Below are 19,183 nucleotides of genomic sequence, written 5' to 3' on the forward strand. Positions count from 1 at the left end.
ATCTGAAAGAAGATGAATTCTACAGCACAGAGTAATCCAGCTCCCACAGTTCCAAGCCCTTGCCGGGAATCAAATACATTAACAACTCAAATATATGCAGCAATATACCATCACCCAATTACACCAAATAGTTACTTGTAGATGTGTGCTCAGCTGCTCATTATTAACACCTTCTGAAGGTTACTTTACTCCGAGAAATGCCAGTAGTACTAATTGGGTTGGTACAATTTGCTAAAGATCCGCTAATTAAATAAGTAAATCACCTCATTTTGACCAAAGCAGGCTAAGAGAGAGCTTATGCAGACAAATTCACTCATATGTTTGATACCAAATGCCACCACTGACTTCCAGTAGGTTAAGCAACTAGGGAAAAACAGCAGGAAATAAACTCTATTGCTGGCAAACCACGCACAAAGTGCATACCTGGGTAAAGCTCAGCTATAGTCATTAGGGCTTTGACTACTGTAACTACATTTCATTAATTGAAATAGTTCTATAACTCTAAGCCAGAACAAAGTATTCACTACAGAATTAGCCAAACTGAAACTAAAAAAATAATATTTCAACAAGTCATTCTGAAATACAAGGATGAAATTTGTCCAGGTTAATAATTAAAATAAATATGCAAACACACACACAAAAATAAAAATATTAAAGGTAATCTATAGTTCACTGGCCCCCATTAATCAACTCTCCCCCATTACACAACTCCTGCAAGCACTTGCCCTCCTTCATGCTCTCTCATTGCCTAACCCTTCATAAACGAAGCATGAGATGTCCTCTTAATACTCTCCATGTTTTCCTTACAATTCTGTTTGCAACGCCTCCAAATATACTGCTTTATTACCCAGCCCTAGACACAGGAGTACGCTATGGCACGCACTGCTAGCTGACGAACGATTCAAACAATTCACCGCTAGTTATTCTCACATGGATTCTCCTTCTTGATTAAAGTGGATAGAAGGATGTAAAATACTACGATTTCTTTGCCCAATTAGGCCTGAAAAACTACATTATACATTAATAAAGAAAAGTACTCAGACATTGTGAATGGTTCATTTTTCTTAGGTGAGACATATATAAAAGCAAATGAACAATTCAAAAATACAATCTAGTCAAATGCTTCAAAAGAGTGCTAAGGGTTTTTTTGAAGCACCAAAATTTACATCTGTATTTTTATCTCCTTTGATGCAATGTAATTTACCTGGAGCTGTGTCGTTTTAATCAATACAACAATCAAAAAATATTTAAATTAGAAAAAGAAAAAACACTTTCTGAATTACAGAGGGATATGCATGTATTTTAAAGTCATTACAAATTCTCAGAATACACCACTTCTTCACAAAGATCACTTATACCAGGGCTATAAACAGAGTCTAAAAATTGCAGTGACTTAAAAATAGGGCAATTAGTACTTTCTGCATGAAAAGAATGTTGGAATTCCAACTGAGGAATCTGATAGGTGGTATAAAACAACAGACGTAAGGAAGAAATTAGACCTGTAAGAGGGTCTCAGGGAGCTCCTAAAGTAGAACAAGGTAAATCATAAGAAACAAACAGGATAAAATTATTTAGTTTGACAGAGTCTATTTACTAATGAGTTCAGAAACACCTTGACAGACTCTCTTTAAGCACCTATCATTTCCAGCTGCTTTCCTGCTGCAATTAGAACCAGCACCGTCACCCAGCACACAAGGCTGGTACAGAAGTACCGAGTCCTCAGCACTGTGGATGGGCACAAGACAGCTCCACTTACTTGTGGACCTTCCTCACTTTCTCCATGGTCTAAAGCAGGAATCCATGTGTAAAAGCAAATTAAAACACTCTTACTCGGAGTCCTCCCTCTCCTCAGCTACTCTGCACAACTGTCAAAATACTTGCACTAGACAATAGACTGGCGCATCAAAAGGGCGAGAGCAGGGTAACATATTTCTAGAAAATGAAAAAGTGAACAGTGGTTACTTCACAGCAAGGTGAGATCATTCTGAAAAATAGCCGCATCGTGATAACAGTTTTACATATATGTACATATATACTGTTTCATACATAGTATAACAAAGTTCTTTAAAGGGAATTGACAGGTAAGTCAAACATTTCAGATGACTGAGCGGCTCATCTCTGTTGCAGAACTTTCACAGAGGAATCCATTTAATGCCTTCTGGACTTATGTAGAAGATGGAATTGGGTATTTTTAAAACTTTAATTCAAAAGACTTTTGTTTAAGCTTTCTTCATTTCTTGCCCACTCAAATCACATTGATAATAATATTCCAGTTCTCAAAAGAATATTTCACGGACTATCGTTCATGTTTATGAGAATTTTGGTCAACTGCACTGATGGCATGAGTATTACTGTAAAACATCATGGAAATACTGATATACACTTCTGTATGTTTAAACTACATTACTGGTGATTTGCATTGAGGAGAGAAAATTTATTGCGATCCAATGGAACTTGTGACATTGAATTTTCATGTGATAGAAGACTGATTGTAATTATTTTGAATATTTTTTTTCATGCAATTTTTACAGTGGTTTTAAAACTGAGAAAAATCTTTTCTTCATACTTTTACAACTTGCAAGAAAACGTTAAAATGTCAGTTATGCTTTATGTTGGTGCTTTTATGTGGATTTGATTTGTAGAAGTTTCATAAATCATTTCAAACAAATGTGTAAGTAAAAACATTAATACAATATTGTTCAAAAACATGTATTTATTTGAACAAAAAAGCATTAAAACAAAGTTTTTTACAAAATACAATGCTAAAATTATCAGAAAAGTTCAAAAGCATAAAATCGCAAATAAAATCTTTGTATCTCCCTAACTGAAGAAATCCCTCACATTCCTGGGTATGCTACCCCAGGAGACTTTTCAGTGTTTCTTTCCTGTTAAACCAGAAGACAACAGGGATGATTTTATCAGTCTCCAACCACATGAGGCGCCTGGGAAGCAGAGAAGCATCCAGTTAATCTAGTTATAGCTCCTTGTTCAACTTCCATTTTACCAAAACAATTTGTCATTCCCTCAGTTTCACTCAGTATCTTCTAAGTAGAAGAACTACAAATATGTTAAATCTTTTCCACTTTATCTCCTCAAAACCCCAATGCATGACCCCTACTCATAATTTTCCAAAGACTCCAACTGAACTGGTGGAACTGAATAAGAAAGGCCTGGGTATCTGACAGCAGGACTAATCTCAAGACTTCACCTTGGTCTTGTAAAGGAAATAATACATGCTAAACAAAAGTTTAGCTTCTAACCCTGGAAGTATTGGAAAAGTCTTCAAGCAGCTCTCTGGAGTCAGTGGGTTACTGCTCGGTGCTCTCTGGCTTATGCTTCATCATTCTGAAATTCAATTTTAATGAATTTCAGAAATTCAGAAAACAAATCTACTTATTGTATATAAACTACAACTCTTACTGAAAAAGAAACCTCTACTAAATTGATAACTTTTTCATCTTTTATAAACAGTGACGAATTACCTCAGATACAGCCATGACACAATGCTCTGAAACATTACTCCAGCTATACTACGGAAATAATTTTAGATACAGCATTCAACAAACTACAGAGAAAAAAAAAACAAACACAAAAACAAACCAAAAAATAACCTCAAATAGTTTTAAATTGAATTTGCAGAAGATATGCTGAAAAGGAAGAAAAGAAGGCAATAACCAGTATGAAATTTCATTTTAAGGATAGGGAGACTTCCTGTGACATGTGAGGGAATGGAAAGAAAGGGAAGCGAGGGAGCTACAGACAGACTGGCTTTTCCAGGACCAAAAAAACTTAGTTGTAACAGAAACACTGGCCTGGGACTTAATCTCACCCCAATCCCATTAGGATTTGAGCATGGAATAACTATTCCTTAAAGTCATGGCAGTATCAGTTTATGAAAACAACAGGTAACAGAAGTTGCATTTAACGCCTTCTACAAAAAAGATTTAAGATCACAAGAAACACACTTACAAGGCTAAGACCCCTCTTCCCAAAGTTTACAGTTCATGGGTTCTTGTAAGCATCCTCAAATTGTCTCAAGCTCCTCTACTGCAAGAAGGTTGCAGCCAATCACCATTCCCATCTTCAGCAGCTTAATTTTTCTTGACATTCTTTATCCAACATAAGATGACAAAGTGCAACAGTGTTAGTTTTCTGCCCTTGACTTCCTATTAACTATTAAATTTCCTCTTGATCCAACACTGCCAGGGCTGATCCCACTTGGCAATGGGCTGACATGCAGCTTTATCATGATGGTGCTTCTCTTGAGCTTTCATCTCTCTGGATGGCGAATAAATCCAAGTCTGCTCTGTAGTTCTAAATATACACATAAGGCCTGGTGAATTACTGAAATGCAGATGCAGAGAAGTGTAGCCGACTCCATTAACAAGAAACCACAGGAAAGCGTGCAGCACAACTTAATATTTGGAAATTATGTAGAGCAACAGGAACTCAGAGCAACAGGAAGGTGCATAGAGAGTAATGCGTGCGGCAACTTGACACAGGACTAGCAATCCAGTGCAAAATGTTCCTGTCCCTATAAAATCAGCAAACAGTAAGCACTCCCATTATGTACCTTAACACCAAAAATGCTCCTGGAATTTCATCCACATGGACAAGATTAATTTCTACATAAATACCCTACAAGGACACAAAGTTTTCAAGAAAACTGTCCCACAAGGAATTAGGCATTTGTTTTAAAAACACGTTATAACAGTGCTATGTCATGTGGGAGGTTACACGTAAGCACAAAATAGTTCTCTTGTACACTAGCATTTGAAATTCCAAAGAAGCTGTTATATTCTGGCAGAACAAGATTACAGACATCCAGCACTTTTCATGGAGAAAAAAAAAATTTGATATTGACCTACACAATCACCTTGTATGAGAAACCCAAGGTTTAAATTCCTCCTCTTCCTAATTTAAACCAGAAATCCTAATCTGAGTCTACTGTATTCAAGCAGGGGCCAGTACCTACCCCCTCCAAAATTTTCTTTAATTGCAGTTGTGCCTCTCCTGGCTTGGTTTGACAACCAAGTTTTATCTTGCTGAAAATGTTACAGTATTCTGGTTTTATTTCAGAGTAGAGAACTAATGAGACATTACTAAATTACACTTTCATCATACCTACACTGCTGGAAAGGTTGAAAGAATTCTCTCAACATTTAACATATTCAATTCCTACATTTAGTCACTCAACCTATTCTAATTGTGTGAATCTATGCGCTAAAATGAGGTACCTTGATCCATACTAAACCATCAAAACATCTATGACTTTGGAACTTAGAAAAGACCCACAAACCCACATTTTGGCATTCAGATTTGAATGAAACAAAATGTTACCGTGCAAGTAAATTATCACTTCTTCAGATGTCACTTGTATCTTCAAAAGTTCTTTAACACCACTACTCCAAAAGGTTTTTAGATGTCTTTAGCAGAGCACAAATACTTCCATCACTAGAATAAACATGTCACACACTTGCAACGCAAAAACAAGGATTAAGGGCTCTCTCAGTTGTCATAAAACTAAAACAAATATGGCTTTCTGTGGCAGATGTACCCAATCCCCCATCAGAATATTTGACAAAACTGCAACTGTGTGTAATCTCTATGAGGATTTACTGACAGGTGATCTAATCAGCACAGATTCTTAATGGCACTGCTAATGACAATAATTTATTATTACTCTTTAATAAACCTTTCAGACCTCTTATTATAGAACCTAAAATAAGAGGCACTATCACATTCAACGGCATGAATCAGGCCGTGACTCAGAACAGCAACACAAAGGTTTCAAAAAAACTGAGAAAAATATAAAAATCAATAGTTAAAGAAAATAGATAAAACAACTTAAGGCACAAGCCAATTTTCACTTAAAATCAGGGAAGAAATAAGATCTGGAGAAAAAAAACAAGGTAAATACAGACTACTAGTAGAGTAAACATTAAATACACTATTAGCTTAATTACTTTTGCTCAGAAACTTCTGCAATTCTGCATTTATTTCTACCTAAATTGCTTAAGCACAATTCATAGGCAGTTTTGAATCTTTCCATAATTTTATTATAGATCTCAGGATTTCTATGGTACTTCACAAATTTAATATCCCTATTTCAAGTTTAAGTAAAACGGACACTCTTGTTCATTCTAACTTGAATGCATCACCCAGTGTAACTTCAATTTATTGGACAGACTCAAATAAAAAAATCTATTTAAAGAGAAATCTTTAGGTTTTTATATGTCACTGGGAGAAATAATTGCTGTTAGCACTTAGCCAGGACCATTACTACATATTGAAGAAAATATCTTCATTTCAGTATTTATCTTATTATTTAGACAGTGGCTTAAAAATGAGTTTTTAAAATACAGGGTTTTGAGATTCATAGATTTTCAGTTGCAAAATATCTTTTATGGCTGTTAGTTTTTGAGTTTAGTCTTTCTTCACTGGACACCTACTGGAACACTTAAGCTCTCCAATACAAAAAATACTGACAAACACATTAATGATCACCAGGGTCCCTAAATGTAAGTTGGTGGTAAAGACAAACTTATTTACCATATTAATTAAATGGTCTATTTAACGTGGAATATCAATTCTCTAATCACATCTCATTTGAACTTCTTATTTCAATTAACAACCCTAAAGTCTACTAGAGACCCTACTGTTGTAGGATCATTAAGAAGATTTTCATTATCTGTCAAATGAGGGAGTAAAAGGCAGAAAGTGCAAGTACTCTCAGGAGTAGGCCTCTACCCTATTTAAGAGATGATTAGGGAGAACACAGCAGTTCTCATTAGTTGCTTAGCAATGAAATGTCCCCCTCTGAAACAAAAAATGAACAAAGCAACAGAGGTGTTGCCATGCAAATGAGTAAACGGGTAGTCTATCATCTGCTCAAGGATAATCTGTCCTTCACTACATCTATAGTCAGGCTGGATTAAGACACCAATGCATGTCTTGCATAGAGAAGGGAGGAAGAATCCACTATATACAACAGCCACACTGAAGTAGCCAGACAACACGATGTTCAAGTTCACATATAAGCATTGTCCATTTCCATTGTATGTGTGCTTGACAAACAGAAATACAAGGGAAATAATTTTCATTCAAGGCAGATTAACACTGCCACTTTTACTATTTAACTTTTACTATTTAACCTTGCCTTTTATATACACAGTTATACTCAAATTACTAACAAATTATTGCTAATGATAAGCCATACTCTTAATGTTTAAGACTTAAATACTAATATATAAATTAAAGATATGAAATATATTGTAGTAAAAGACAAGCATTTAACTAATAGAGTTTGCCAAATAAAAGTTTTCAAAAAGTACATTCACATACAAGGCCATAAACACAACAAAAATACAGCTGTTCATGCTACTATTGTTAGTAGTGCCGTGAGCCCCAGGAAAGCAAAGCTCTTAATAAGAGAAACTTGATTACTGCTGACTTAATTTTCGGACCCTAATTCAAGGTTGCCATTTTTTCAGCCACAGATCCAGTTCAATAGGTTCCCTCTAATTTTCCCACAACTCCCGTAAAAGTTTTCCCTGTTGGACGCATTTTGGTTTTTTCTCTTGTTTTAGTGTGGGTTTTTTTTTGTTGCTGCTGGCTGCGTTAAGTTGGGTTTGTTTGTTTTTAAACAGCTGCTCATTTTATATGTACAATTTAAAGTTTTCATTAAAAAAAAAGGAAAATTAGAAGAACAAAAGAGAGAAAGGGAGACTACAACCACCTATGAAGAAAAGAGCATCAGGAGTGGTAAACACTTATCTAGAAATCAAGATGAAAGCAAATGCTAGATGGTACTTCTTTCCTCCGCTTTCAGCTCGGACAAACAGAAATGCTGTCTGCAACTTCTGCAGAGGGTTTTGTTTGGTTGCTTTTTGTTGGTGAGGGAGGTTGTTTAGAATAAGAATCTGAAAGATTCCTTAACTCCATTGACTACTTACAGTCTGACCACTTCTCGGCATATACTTAAATAGAACTACACAGATTTATAATTACAAAATTCATGTATTAAATCACGCTTTGATTAGCTAATCCAAATTGTTACTCAGATTAAAATCATGACGCTGTTCCAAAACCAGAACCAACCCATAATTTAGTATTAAAACAAATCTTACCTATATATTCACAAACGAAGACTACAAAAAAAGGAGTAACAAGGTCATTTATGCCCTGAACATATCCACTGGCTGGATGACGTATTGCCCAGATAAACAAAATTCTTTCAAAGATCTGAAAAAGAGTTAAAGAAACTATCAGATTATTTATCAAATGAGGAACACATTTTAAAACAAGACACTTGAAAATTACACAAGGATAAATTAAATATCAGAGTTACTACGATAAAAATAAGCATATGAAAGCATAAATGAACAGTGGTATTCATAATTAAGTTCCAGTACTAAGTAAGCTTCTCACTTCTTCAAAAAGAAGCATTTTCAGGGTATTAACAATGTTAAAACCAATCTAATATATAATTCAGTTATAGTCTTCACAGCAAAGTAGCACATATTCACTGGATCTTTTCCAATAATATAAAATTTCTTTCCTCAAGAGACCAAAATATTAAATCACCTTCCTATGATTTTCCACCTCTTCTTAAGAAGTGTTTTATCAATACAGTATTCTATTTATTCCTAAATAACAGAAAGTAGTACTTCAAATAGCTTAGATTTTTTAATAAGGTGCCCATGAAAAGACATTTCATAATAGTTAAGCTTGTCTAATGCTGCAGTGTGGGGGTTTAGACTTCAGAAGCATGTATACTGGTTAAAAAAAAAACTGAAAACATAAATCAGGAAATGTAGAAACAAGGCAACTGTCTGCTGTACCATATAACCTCACCTCTCAACTCTGTAAGCTGTACCTGCCTTAGGATCTGCAAAAGCTCCTAGGGCCAAAAAATATCTGATCACCAAGAGGACAGGAAAATCACTGAATTTATCTCTGACACAAGCTAGGTCTGTTAAAAGTTGTATTTCCTCTTAATTATCTGCTTCTGAACATGCTACATGTCTTCAAAATGCTGTAAATAAGCAGCAGAGTGAAAGCTGCTGTGTGCTTTGCCCAAATGACAGGTACTTGATCAGGTATAATTTTCTGAAGCAAAGAACATGTGTTCTTTCCCTGGAAGGTCTGCCCAATAAACCAGAATGCAAAGGCAGGTAATTGGAACAGAGGTAGAACAGCTCAAACCAAAGGACTATGTTGCTCTTAAGAGCAACAATAATGTTGCTCTTAAGACCTCAATAATGTAATAATACAAAAGGAGAGACTTTGTAAGGACCCAAGAAGATGGCAGAGCTTGCTGCAACCCCAGAAGTCAATGAATGCTCAGGCTTCAAGAAAGCCCTGAAAGGACGCAATGGGAAGTGGAAGTTTAGTTTATGAAGCCTGTATTATTTTTATTCAATCTGACTTCAGGTTTTTGCTAGATTAAAAAATTCACTATTCTAATTCCAGTTTTAATAAAATCTTTAGATCAAAAACCCTCTTACAGTCACTTTCAAGTAAGGAAAGGCCTAAGCATATATAACTCGCATCTGAGTGCTTGAGAGCCCCATCACAGGCTTCCACATGAGCTGCCTAAAGCTGAGATACATTTCTACATTCTGCTTTGAAAATGAGTCCCAAACATCAACACCCACCCTTCTCCCATGGGCTTCTTTTGAGAATCAGCTTTCCTTATTCTCCAGGACTTATGTTTCCCTGACATGCTGGAAACCCACACCACAAGAGAGACTGTCAACAACAATAAATATGAAAAGCTTTGGTGGGCACTGAAACACAAGCCTTAATTTGGCTCATGTCTGATCCATTACAGCCACAATTAAGACTCCGGTTTTGCTCGGTATTATTTCAGTTTAGGGGCAAAGATTAGGCAGGAAGGAAGGTATCCAGTTTAGCAAATTCTCTATAAAACCCTCTTGATTTCATTAGCCAAGATGCTTATTCTTCTTGGTGTTAGTCCTGTCACCACATGCGTTATAATATGCACCGCATATTGAACTGAAAAAACACCAACCTCTGCCCATTCGGCAATAGTCAGTGGGGTTTCATCATCAACAACTGGATAAAGACCTTAAATTCTGCCATTTACAGCTTGCTTTTAGATTTTACAAAATTATACCTTTATGAAATTACAGTTGTTTGTCATATTTTTCCTATTATTGGAAAACTGCAAACCTATCTAGGTTAAGTAATACACAGCCATCCTTCCTGCTTCTGTCCATTGCCATTTCTAGTTTCAGTAACATTAGATTTTCAGTATCATCAGTTATCATTTCTGTGTTTAGCTTCAAATAAAGGACATGTTTTAACACACTGCAAATATAAACAACTTTCTTGAAAACACATATCAGATAAGATGACCAGAAAAACCTATTTAAATAGTAATTGCCAAAGACAGAATACTGTTATGCACTAGGCTAAACAAAAACCTCCTGGTGCGATGGGGTTACGAAATATACACAGTGAGAAATCAAAATAGTCAGTAATTCAGTACATAACGGCTATCAAAATACCCACTGTAAAAACTACAAAAATAGCTCTTTCTATCAAGGAATGTCTCAAGCCAAGTAACCCCAAAAATTGTACCACCCACCTTCCCTTTCCTCAGAACTTGATAATATCCATAGTTTGCATTGCAAAATGAGATGCCTATGGATTTTAGAGCATTTTAAAAATCCAGGTACATAAACTAATATGCAGAGGTGGGTTGTGGTTGGGTTTTTTGTTTGGGTATCGGTGGTTTTTTTAATATTATTGAGCCGGAAGTATCATTCATTGATTGGCACATCAGATTGAATATTCCCAAAAGCATCTAATCAAAAGTTCAACAAATACACACTGAAAGAGTGTTTTCAATTTCCTATCCATTTTCATAAAATTTCGTTTACTGTTCTGAATTGAAAAAAAGGAGCACTGAATACCTGAAAGGCAGACTGATATAAGTTTCTATAGAGCATTCATTGCTGTGTTCAAATAGGACTCATTAAAAAGGTCACTTTCCCAAAAGGTTTCCTTCTTGATTCCCAAACCGGCAACAGAAACTGGAATTACTTTTCTACTTTGAACCACTAAATTTCATGAGATGTCATTACCAATCAATTATTCTTCTTTGAATTCAACTTTCATTCATGCTAACAGTAAGAACTATATTCGTATAAAGAGAAGAATCCATTAGCTTCAATGTAGATTCTCAACTTCTTGCAATTCAGCCACCTCAGAGGAACTTCAAAAACCCCCAAAGCTTTAATCATGAAAGCTTTTGAAAATTTGTTTTTTGTTTCTCTAAGTAGCGAGGCGAAAAAAAATAAATAAAAAGTTGGGAAAAAACTTAAACTATTTTTAAATTGTGTTGTTCCCTTGAAATTACTTCTCCCATATAATGCAAGCTTAGATGGGAAATACACAGCCATGTACTATCCATTTCAACAAAACTCAGTTAAAAATGAAGTAGAAATTGTTAATAAGTTACAGACCACTCCACATCAACTAATCAAATGTATTAAACCTACATTTACAGTCATTAGTCTTTAAAATGAACTTGACTGCAGCTCCTCTCTCCTCCTCTTTGAGGGCCACTATTTATTGATTTCCAGTTCTTTAAGTCTTCACTCCACCTTTTCTTCCTCCCTCCTTAACACTCCCATAAATAAATAAACACTTTAAACTGATTTTCAAAAGGAACATATAATGAGCTATGTCCACATATCAGGTTCAAACACCTTTATCTAAAATGAAGCATTTTATTACAAAAATCAAATTCCAAGTTCAGATAAGAAATTAAAACAGCTTTATCAACTCTAATGAAAAAACCTTTGGGAACAGACTCAGATACCACCAAGAAGAACAAAAAGCCTAGAACACCAACATGTGGAAATCAAAATCAGAAGACCTTGAGGGGTTTATCCATGCATTATGTTGCTTATCTTTTGACTGGCAATTTTTTTCAATTCTGTCACCTACAATCTCTTCACCTCATTCTAAGTAACGTTCTTCTAAGAGCTGAATCATCATTCTAAATCTCTGCAGCATCAAAAATAAATATGTACAAAAAACATCTTAATACCCACCATAACAGTCTTGCACACTATGCCACCTTTTGAAACCTATCTGTGACCCATACACTGATTCCCTTTCCTTCATAGCTCTTAGAGCCACCTCACCTCAAGAAAGGGAAGGTGACCTTTGTTCATCTGGACCCAGCGACATCTTCCCACTGCCTAAAAAGGGCCAGCTCTAGGAACAAAGCAAGGGCCCATCTGCATTGAGCCCTGAGAGGAGAAGAGATCCCTCCCCTGTGGGGACGAGGGATTGAGGCCATGCTAGGGTAGAGCTTCAAACACTCAGAAAGCAAGAGGAAGAAACAAGGGAGAAGTTGGATGTTATGACCCTCCCATGCCATTTGCACTCGTCTTTCTAAGATGACATCCAGCAAGTTGGGTTTGGCTCTCTTAGATCAACAGAGAGCAAAGGCAAAGACATGGCAACCCACCCTCCCAGGAGCCCACCCAGCTCAGCAGGAGAGCAGTAGGGCTCTACAAACACCTAACACATGAAGATCCTGCAACTCTGTAAAGTTCAGGGTACTGATGGATCTTCCCAGATTTCCCCTTATCCCACTTACTGCTGCTACCCACTCACATTCTTATTCTTCTGTACCTCAAGACCACCCACTCTCAATAGAATATCATTAAAATATACATTTGTTTTACTCTTTTGTGTGTGTGTGTTAAATCAGCTGTCACGTGTCATTCCTTCAACCTTTATATCATTTTTCCATCCATTCCCTTACTACTCACTAGGGAAGAAAAAAAGGGGTTGAAGTAGGAAAGATGGGTAGGATAGAGTATGGATATTTGAGGGAGGGGTGGAAGAGGCTGAGTTTTGTCATGTTGGGGCTTTTTGTGGTTTTTTTTGGTTGCTTTCTGGTTTTGTAGGTTTTTTGTTGCTGTTTGGGTTTTTTTGTTTGTTTGCTTTTTAAACAAGAGGAAGCAGCAATCTAGCTGTACAATGCCTTGATCACCCTGATGAGAAACGTGTCCATCTGCTTCATGTGGTTCAATTGCGATTGTTATGTGCCCCAATTTACTAAACATTCAAACCAAAGAGACATAAGTATGACTGGTAAGCAGGGATATTGGGCTGTATGCAACAGGCTAAATTAATTTCAGGAGTAATTCTCTATTACTTGCAAGAGCAAGGTTCTAAAAACAGGGGATTTAAAGTATATTTTAAGGCAATGTTTAAATGCACTTCTCTAATGAAGCATTACAAAAACATACCTTTGGACAAGTTTAACAAATAACTAGAAAAGAAAACAATCCTGACATAATAAAAACAAATATTTCCAAATGAGATCTCAGTAAGTCACATGAAATTAGTATGGTACCTTAGCAATGTCATTATCTGCCAAAAGATAACTAAAAGGGCAAAAGACGTAAATAATTTCACGTTTAATGATCCCACAAAACTCACTGAAACTGTATGCCAGAATCAAACTCCATTGAATAATAGTTGCTACTGGAGTTCTACTGGCATACCAGATTTTACCAAGCAAAAAGTTACCTAGACGCAGTATTTCCTTTTCATTTTAATTATTCCCAAGCAATAATAAGGGAAGTGTTTTATTCTGGGAGCACTGATTGTCAGCATTCTCAGTAAACCAGCCAATTTTCAGATTAATTATAATTCAGCTATTAAAAAAATCTCCTTTCAACTGTGAATGCTAGTTAAAAATACTGCATTAATATCTTTTTCATATTAATATACTCTCCAAATTCCCAAATAAATTCTTTAGCTCTAAGTTAATCATTCAACCAAAAAGGACCTGTAACTAGCCTGTAACTCGAATTCTTTTCAATGTCTTATTATAGGACTGTTTCCCCAATACAATAAGTATTTAACAAAAACAACACATTTCAAATGTTGGAAAACCTTGACCATATCTTCTTTACCAATACAGTTAGAAATGCTATAGTAAAATTGTATTATCTGTGGTAAATACAAAGTTGTGTTCCTACAAACTATTATCAAGTTTGCATCTAGCGTAAAGAAACATATTAACCATCTCTTAAAAGCAGTCATATAAATGTATCTTGTCTCATACATAACCCAATAAAAGACAAAACCAGTACAAGATCCTACTATTTCTATTTCTATCTGACAATCCCATTATTTTGCTAAATAACACTTCAAAATATTCTCCAAACATTGTCTGTCTTGATATCGCTTGTATTAAGCTACTTGACATCTCATCCAAATGATGTGGTTAAAAGAAAGCATACTCAGCATGTTCTGCAGAAGATGTTTACCTGGAATTTCTATTTTAAAGTTGTTTTTACAATTGTTCAGCTAATTTCAAAATAAATACACCACCTAGCAGTCAATTTTAAGTGCTTTGTACTTTTCAATCTCCCTTTAAAAACAAGAACATACATAAACTCTTAAACCATTAGAAGTTAAACAGTTTCTAATTTCTCCTTCATTAAAACACGGGAGGAAAACACATTATTTGGGGGTATATTCACCCAAACGAAGAACCACAAAAAACACAATCACTGTACAGCACTATACCAACTAGTAGGAAGAAAATTAACAATATACCAGCTGAAACCAGGACAACACCTGAACCACAGTCATATTCACCTGAGAACAGATGATCGTCATTGAAACCTTAAGAACAGTTTAATCATACAATGCAAGTAAAAAAAAAAAAAAAAAAAATCCCAAAAAGCCACCACTTCATGTTGAATGCAAATACATCTCCAACTTATTTAAGAGACTATTGCTGATACAGTTCAAGTATTTCTTGCCTCTTACAGGTATTTCAGTGTTCTTCTTTCTGTAGCCATTTTTTCATTAAATAATATTCATCTCTAATTTCATTTACTGGCTCATTTGTAGCTACAATGCTGACACCAATCTTGTTCATTTCTTTAATAGTTTATTTCTTGCTGCTATTGTTTCCCTTCTTGTCCCTTTACTTTTCTTACTTTACTCTTCAATTCATCCCTAGAAAAGCCCAAGTAAACCACCACTGTGCAGAACGCAGATGGAAAGCAGTATTCTTATACCATTTTCTTTCAAAAAAAATGTACTAAGCTATTTCTCCAAACTGACTTCTCCAGCACATGTGGAGAAACATTTACATTAAACAAATAATTGCAAAAGTAGAAAAACAAATGAAAGATTTTTAACTGAATTTAACTTCTCATACCATCTAACCAACTATCAGAAGATGTTTTGTGTGGCTTTAACACAATACCAATGGAACCTACATGGAAGTATATTTGAAGATCTAACTAGAACCGTTAGAAAGGAGAATAAGTTGAAGGATTAAGAGACATGATTGAAAGAAGATGGTTCACACCATCTGTCCTATTAACAACCTATATACTTTACAAAGAAAAGTCCCCTTGGGATTATATTCTTTTGGTTTGGATTTATTTTAAGAAGAATGAGAGAGCATCCTGGGAAATAGTTAATGTTTTCTTCCAGTAGCTTTCCAGTGTTTGGGATTTAGCATGAAAAGAATGCAAGAATTCATTGATGTCTTGGCTGTTGCCAAGAGGACAAAGGGCTTCCTCAACTGTCCTGCTACAGGTGTGAGGTAACAGGACAGCACCTAGACTGACATCCAGGTTAATCAACAACGTACTCCATACCATGAATGTTATGCTCCATATATAAGTGGGGCATTGCTATGGATGGCCCTTGTTCAACGGCCACTGTCTGTGAGGGGTCCAGCTCCCGTGACTTTCCTACGCCCGCTGGGATCTTAGTGTTTTACTGGACTCGCTGTGCTTACAGCATCCACCTTCTAGTGCTGGGAGCACACATTCCAGCAACCAAGTATTGCTCCGAACATTTACATACCTTTGCATATTTTATTACAGTTGCATTATTATTCACTCCTCTATTATTGTTCTATTAAAACTGTTTCCATTTCAACCCATGAGTCTTTCCTCCTTTTTCCTTCCTTCTCCCCAGGGCAGGAAAGGCAAAAGAAAGTGGTTGTTTCCTGTTTAGCTGCATGCCCTGAGCTGAACGGTAACACATCCTTAGTCTACACTTCAATATCCTTGGCTTTTGACTTTTAAAAGCTAGCTCTGAAGTCAAAATAGCAAGTGTTGTCAAATTAATTAACAACCAATGCCATTATATCAGATTCATTAAAAAATTATTTCTAAAAAAAAAAATTCTTTAGATGTTCTTACCTCTGTTACTTTGGGCTGCAGTCTTAAAACTTCAGGACTCATGCGTGGGATATCTATGTGGATCTAATAAGACAAAAAATACTGTAAAAGGAACAACAGTACACTTTCTAAACAACACAACAGTTAAAACTACACTATGGTTTTACAGTATTAGTTACAATCCCATTGTATCGCTATTTTTAGAATAACATGGATTCACTGTATTTCAAAACATACAGCCTAATCTTTAAGACACTGTTAATCTATCAGTAAGGCAAAATAAAAATCATACACTTTTTTTCACATTTTAGGATCCTTATATAACATTTTGATTGATTGCAAATTATAGTCATATTGGCAATACTCATTACCTCAGGGTAATTATGAGTAAATATATAATACTGCTTCTGTAAAGTCATATTCAGTTGACAGTATCATGTATACTTCCTGCTACTAAAGATCATGCTTGAAGCTGAAAGAAAGATCTCAGCTGCTTCTACCCTAAGGAAGGCTAAAGTAGGATTGCTTAGTCTATACATGGTGAAACGAACTATTCATTTTAATACAAAACTTGAAGAAAGTTATGTGCTTATCTGAGTGGGCAAGAAAGTTTGACGTGCCTATGTTTATTGCACTTCAGACACAGTTTTGACTTCTTCAGCAGAAGCATGGAGCCTGTAAGAAACAGTAACTGCTATACTTTCCCTGTACTGTTCTCACTCCTTTGAAGGAGGGTCTGAGCAGGAGATGAAAGGCTTGAAAACCCTACTATTCCTAAACAGAAAACCATGGCAACACCAAATGGCAGCACCACATGGCATGACTAAAGCCAATATTAAAAGAAACCCACTAATTTTGGATTTCAGACCAAAATATTTCATATTTCCACTTCTGGAATGTGGGAAAACAACTGACTGGAGAGCTATCTACCAAAGAAGATTAAGGAAATAGAGAAAAACTGTAGCAAACTTCAAAAACAATATATACAAGTTCTTTAGCAGATGTCCTGTTGTGGGAACAGCAGTTCCAGCTTACGGGCCTTGGACAGATTATACAGAAGTATGTTTCTTATGAGTGTAAGGAGTGATAGCCCAGGCCAGTGAGAATGGTATCTCAGGTCAGAAAACCACCGCCATATGTACGATGTGTGAATGTTGGGCCTGAGCATGTGAATGAGTGGGTCGGAAGGCCACCCACAAGATATGTATGGGAACGTGACTGAAAACAGTCACAACATGAGTGTGGCGAGTTTAGATTAACATTTTTTGAAAAAAACTGTCTAACCTCTTGGTCCAGCCCTGTACCTGTAAACATATAAATTGAGAACTGTTAATAAAAGAGGGCTCAGCTCTGCCTGGCTCTGCTCTCACTGCTAATAAGAACCCTGTGCGCCATTTCTAATAGCCGCACCCATAAGTAGAAGTCACTTCAAAAGGTGTTCTACCTGTCTATAGGTGTCTTGGTGATTTTCATCATTTCTGGAGTCATAGTATTGTTCAACAAATGCAAAATACTCTTTGCGTTTTCTTTTTAAAGTGCTTTCTCTTCGATCCACATTTGCAGGAAGATAGCCCTGAAAAAGAAACACAATGAAATAAAAGAGATATTACTCTCTGCGTTACAAAAAGCACCACTGGCATTTGATTATATGTGACAGAAAACCTAATAAACTGACGTAGTGCCATGCAGTCCTACGTGGATCTAAATAATTTTTTAGTAAATCAGTTTTCTAATCATTGCAACTGATACAAAAGTTCAGATACAAACACCATACTAAAATCAGCTTTTTTTTTGTTGTTAAGAAAGTTTGAGGTTTTTCCACCTTTAAAAAGCAATTTCTCACAAGGAATTCTAAGATGATATATTCCTTTTGAGAGAAAACCTCAAATAAGTTCAGATAAATGTAATTCTACACAAGTTCATTAATTACTGCACTCCCATGTGGCCATTATTGAAGCCATTTTATTAGGTTTTTAAACAAAACGCATATTATCTCAGTTGCCTTCAAGTAGGAATCCTATACATTAGCAAATACGTTTAAATTATGGTTAAACTTGTAATACAATGGTGTGTTAATTCAGAAGCTTTAAAAATATTCTAGCTACTTTATTTCACTGTTTCCGACGAAAAAAATAATTTCAAGCTTTCATTTCATCTCAACAGGTTATTAAAAGTTTCATTACAGAAAAAGACTCAACACCAGCAGTGACTGTGATCTTAGATATAAGAACACTAACTATACATTTCTTTATTTGTTTCCCAGAAGCTATTTATGAATATTATCTTGTTTTCCATATGGTATGGACACACTAAGGAAGTCCTGTGTCAGATATGCAGGACTGTACACTGTTGTATTAAGTACAAAGGGTTTATGAATGGTTCTTCATTGAACTCATTCACATATCTGAAAAGCCCTGTTCCCCCTGGAATCTCAATCTACTTTCCATTTAAAAAAAAAGCAGCTCAGGTTATACTATTTCAGCATTTTATGGAAAGAAAGATTTTTATGAAATGTTCAGTTTATATATAAGGTACACTTTCTAGAAACAGCATTATTCAATTATCTGGCTACTGAAAAGGTTCCTGAACATTCAGAAATAGTGCATCTTTGTAAGCAGCTTGATTTCAAATAATTTACACCAATATCCCATAACACCACAAAAAAGAAAACTAGTTCATATTTTACATACATGGCAGTCCTGAAAAAATACTTTGTATAAGAATTATTCTAAAGGACACTCAAGACAGTATAAGAAAAATCTACTTATTGTATCATTCACTAGTCAAGTCAAATTAAAATATTTCTTGGCAATATTACAAAAGCTCTCCTTCCACAATGACAGCTCTCACAATACTAATTGTAATTAGTAAAACAGAGAAATGAAGTTTATGTCAGATTTAAGTTTCCTTAAAAAAAAAAATCCTTATAACATCAAAAAATCCTGTACTAGAAGTGCAGCATATTTTTG

At 35.5% G+C, this 19,183-nt stretch overlaps 1 protein-coding gene across 2 annotated transcripts in view; it reads right to left on the reverse strand.

Annotated features, from left to right (window-relative positions):
• Window positions 1-19,183, reverse strand: part of TBC1D22A (TBC1 domain family member 22A) — a 165,344-nt gene that overhangs the window by 117,277 nt on the left and 28,884 nt on the right. For both annotated transcript variants that reach the window (XM_065048965.1, XM_065048964.1), the window contains exons 6-8: window positions 17,659-17,787; window positions 16,236-16,298; window positions 8,130-8,244 (exon numbers count right to left, since the gene is read on the reverse strand). In XM_065048965.1, the coding sequence (XP_064905037.1) occupies window positions 8,130-8,244; window positions 16,236-16,298; window positions 17,659-17,787 (307 nt within the window). The remainder of the gene's footprint in view (window positions 1-8,129; window positions 8,245-16,235; window positions 16,299-17,658; window positions 17,788-19,183) is intronic.

Source organism: Columba livia, chromosome 1 (genome assembly GCF_036013475.1).
Source record: "Columba livia isolate bColLiv1 breed racing homer chromosome 1, bColLiv1.pat.W.v2, whole genome shotgun sequence".
Taxonomy (NCBI): domain Eukaryota; kingdom Metazoa; phylum Chordata; class Aves; order Columbiformes; family Columbidae; genus Columba; species Columba livia.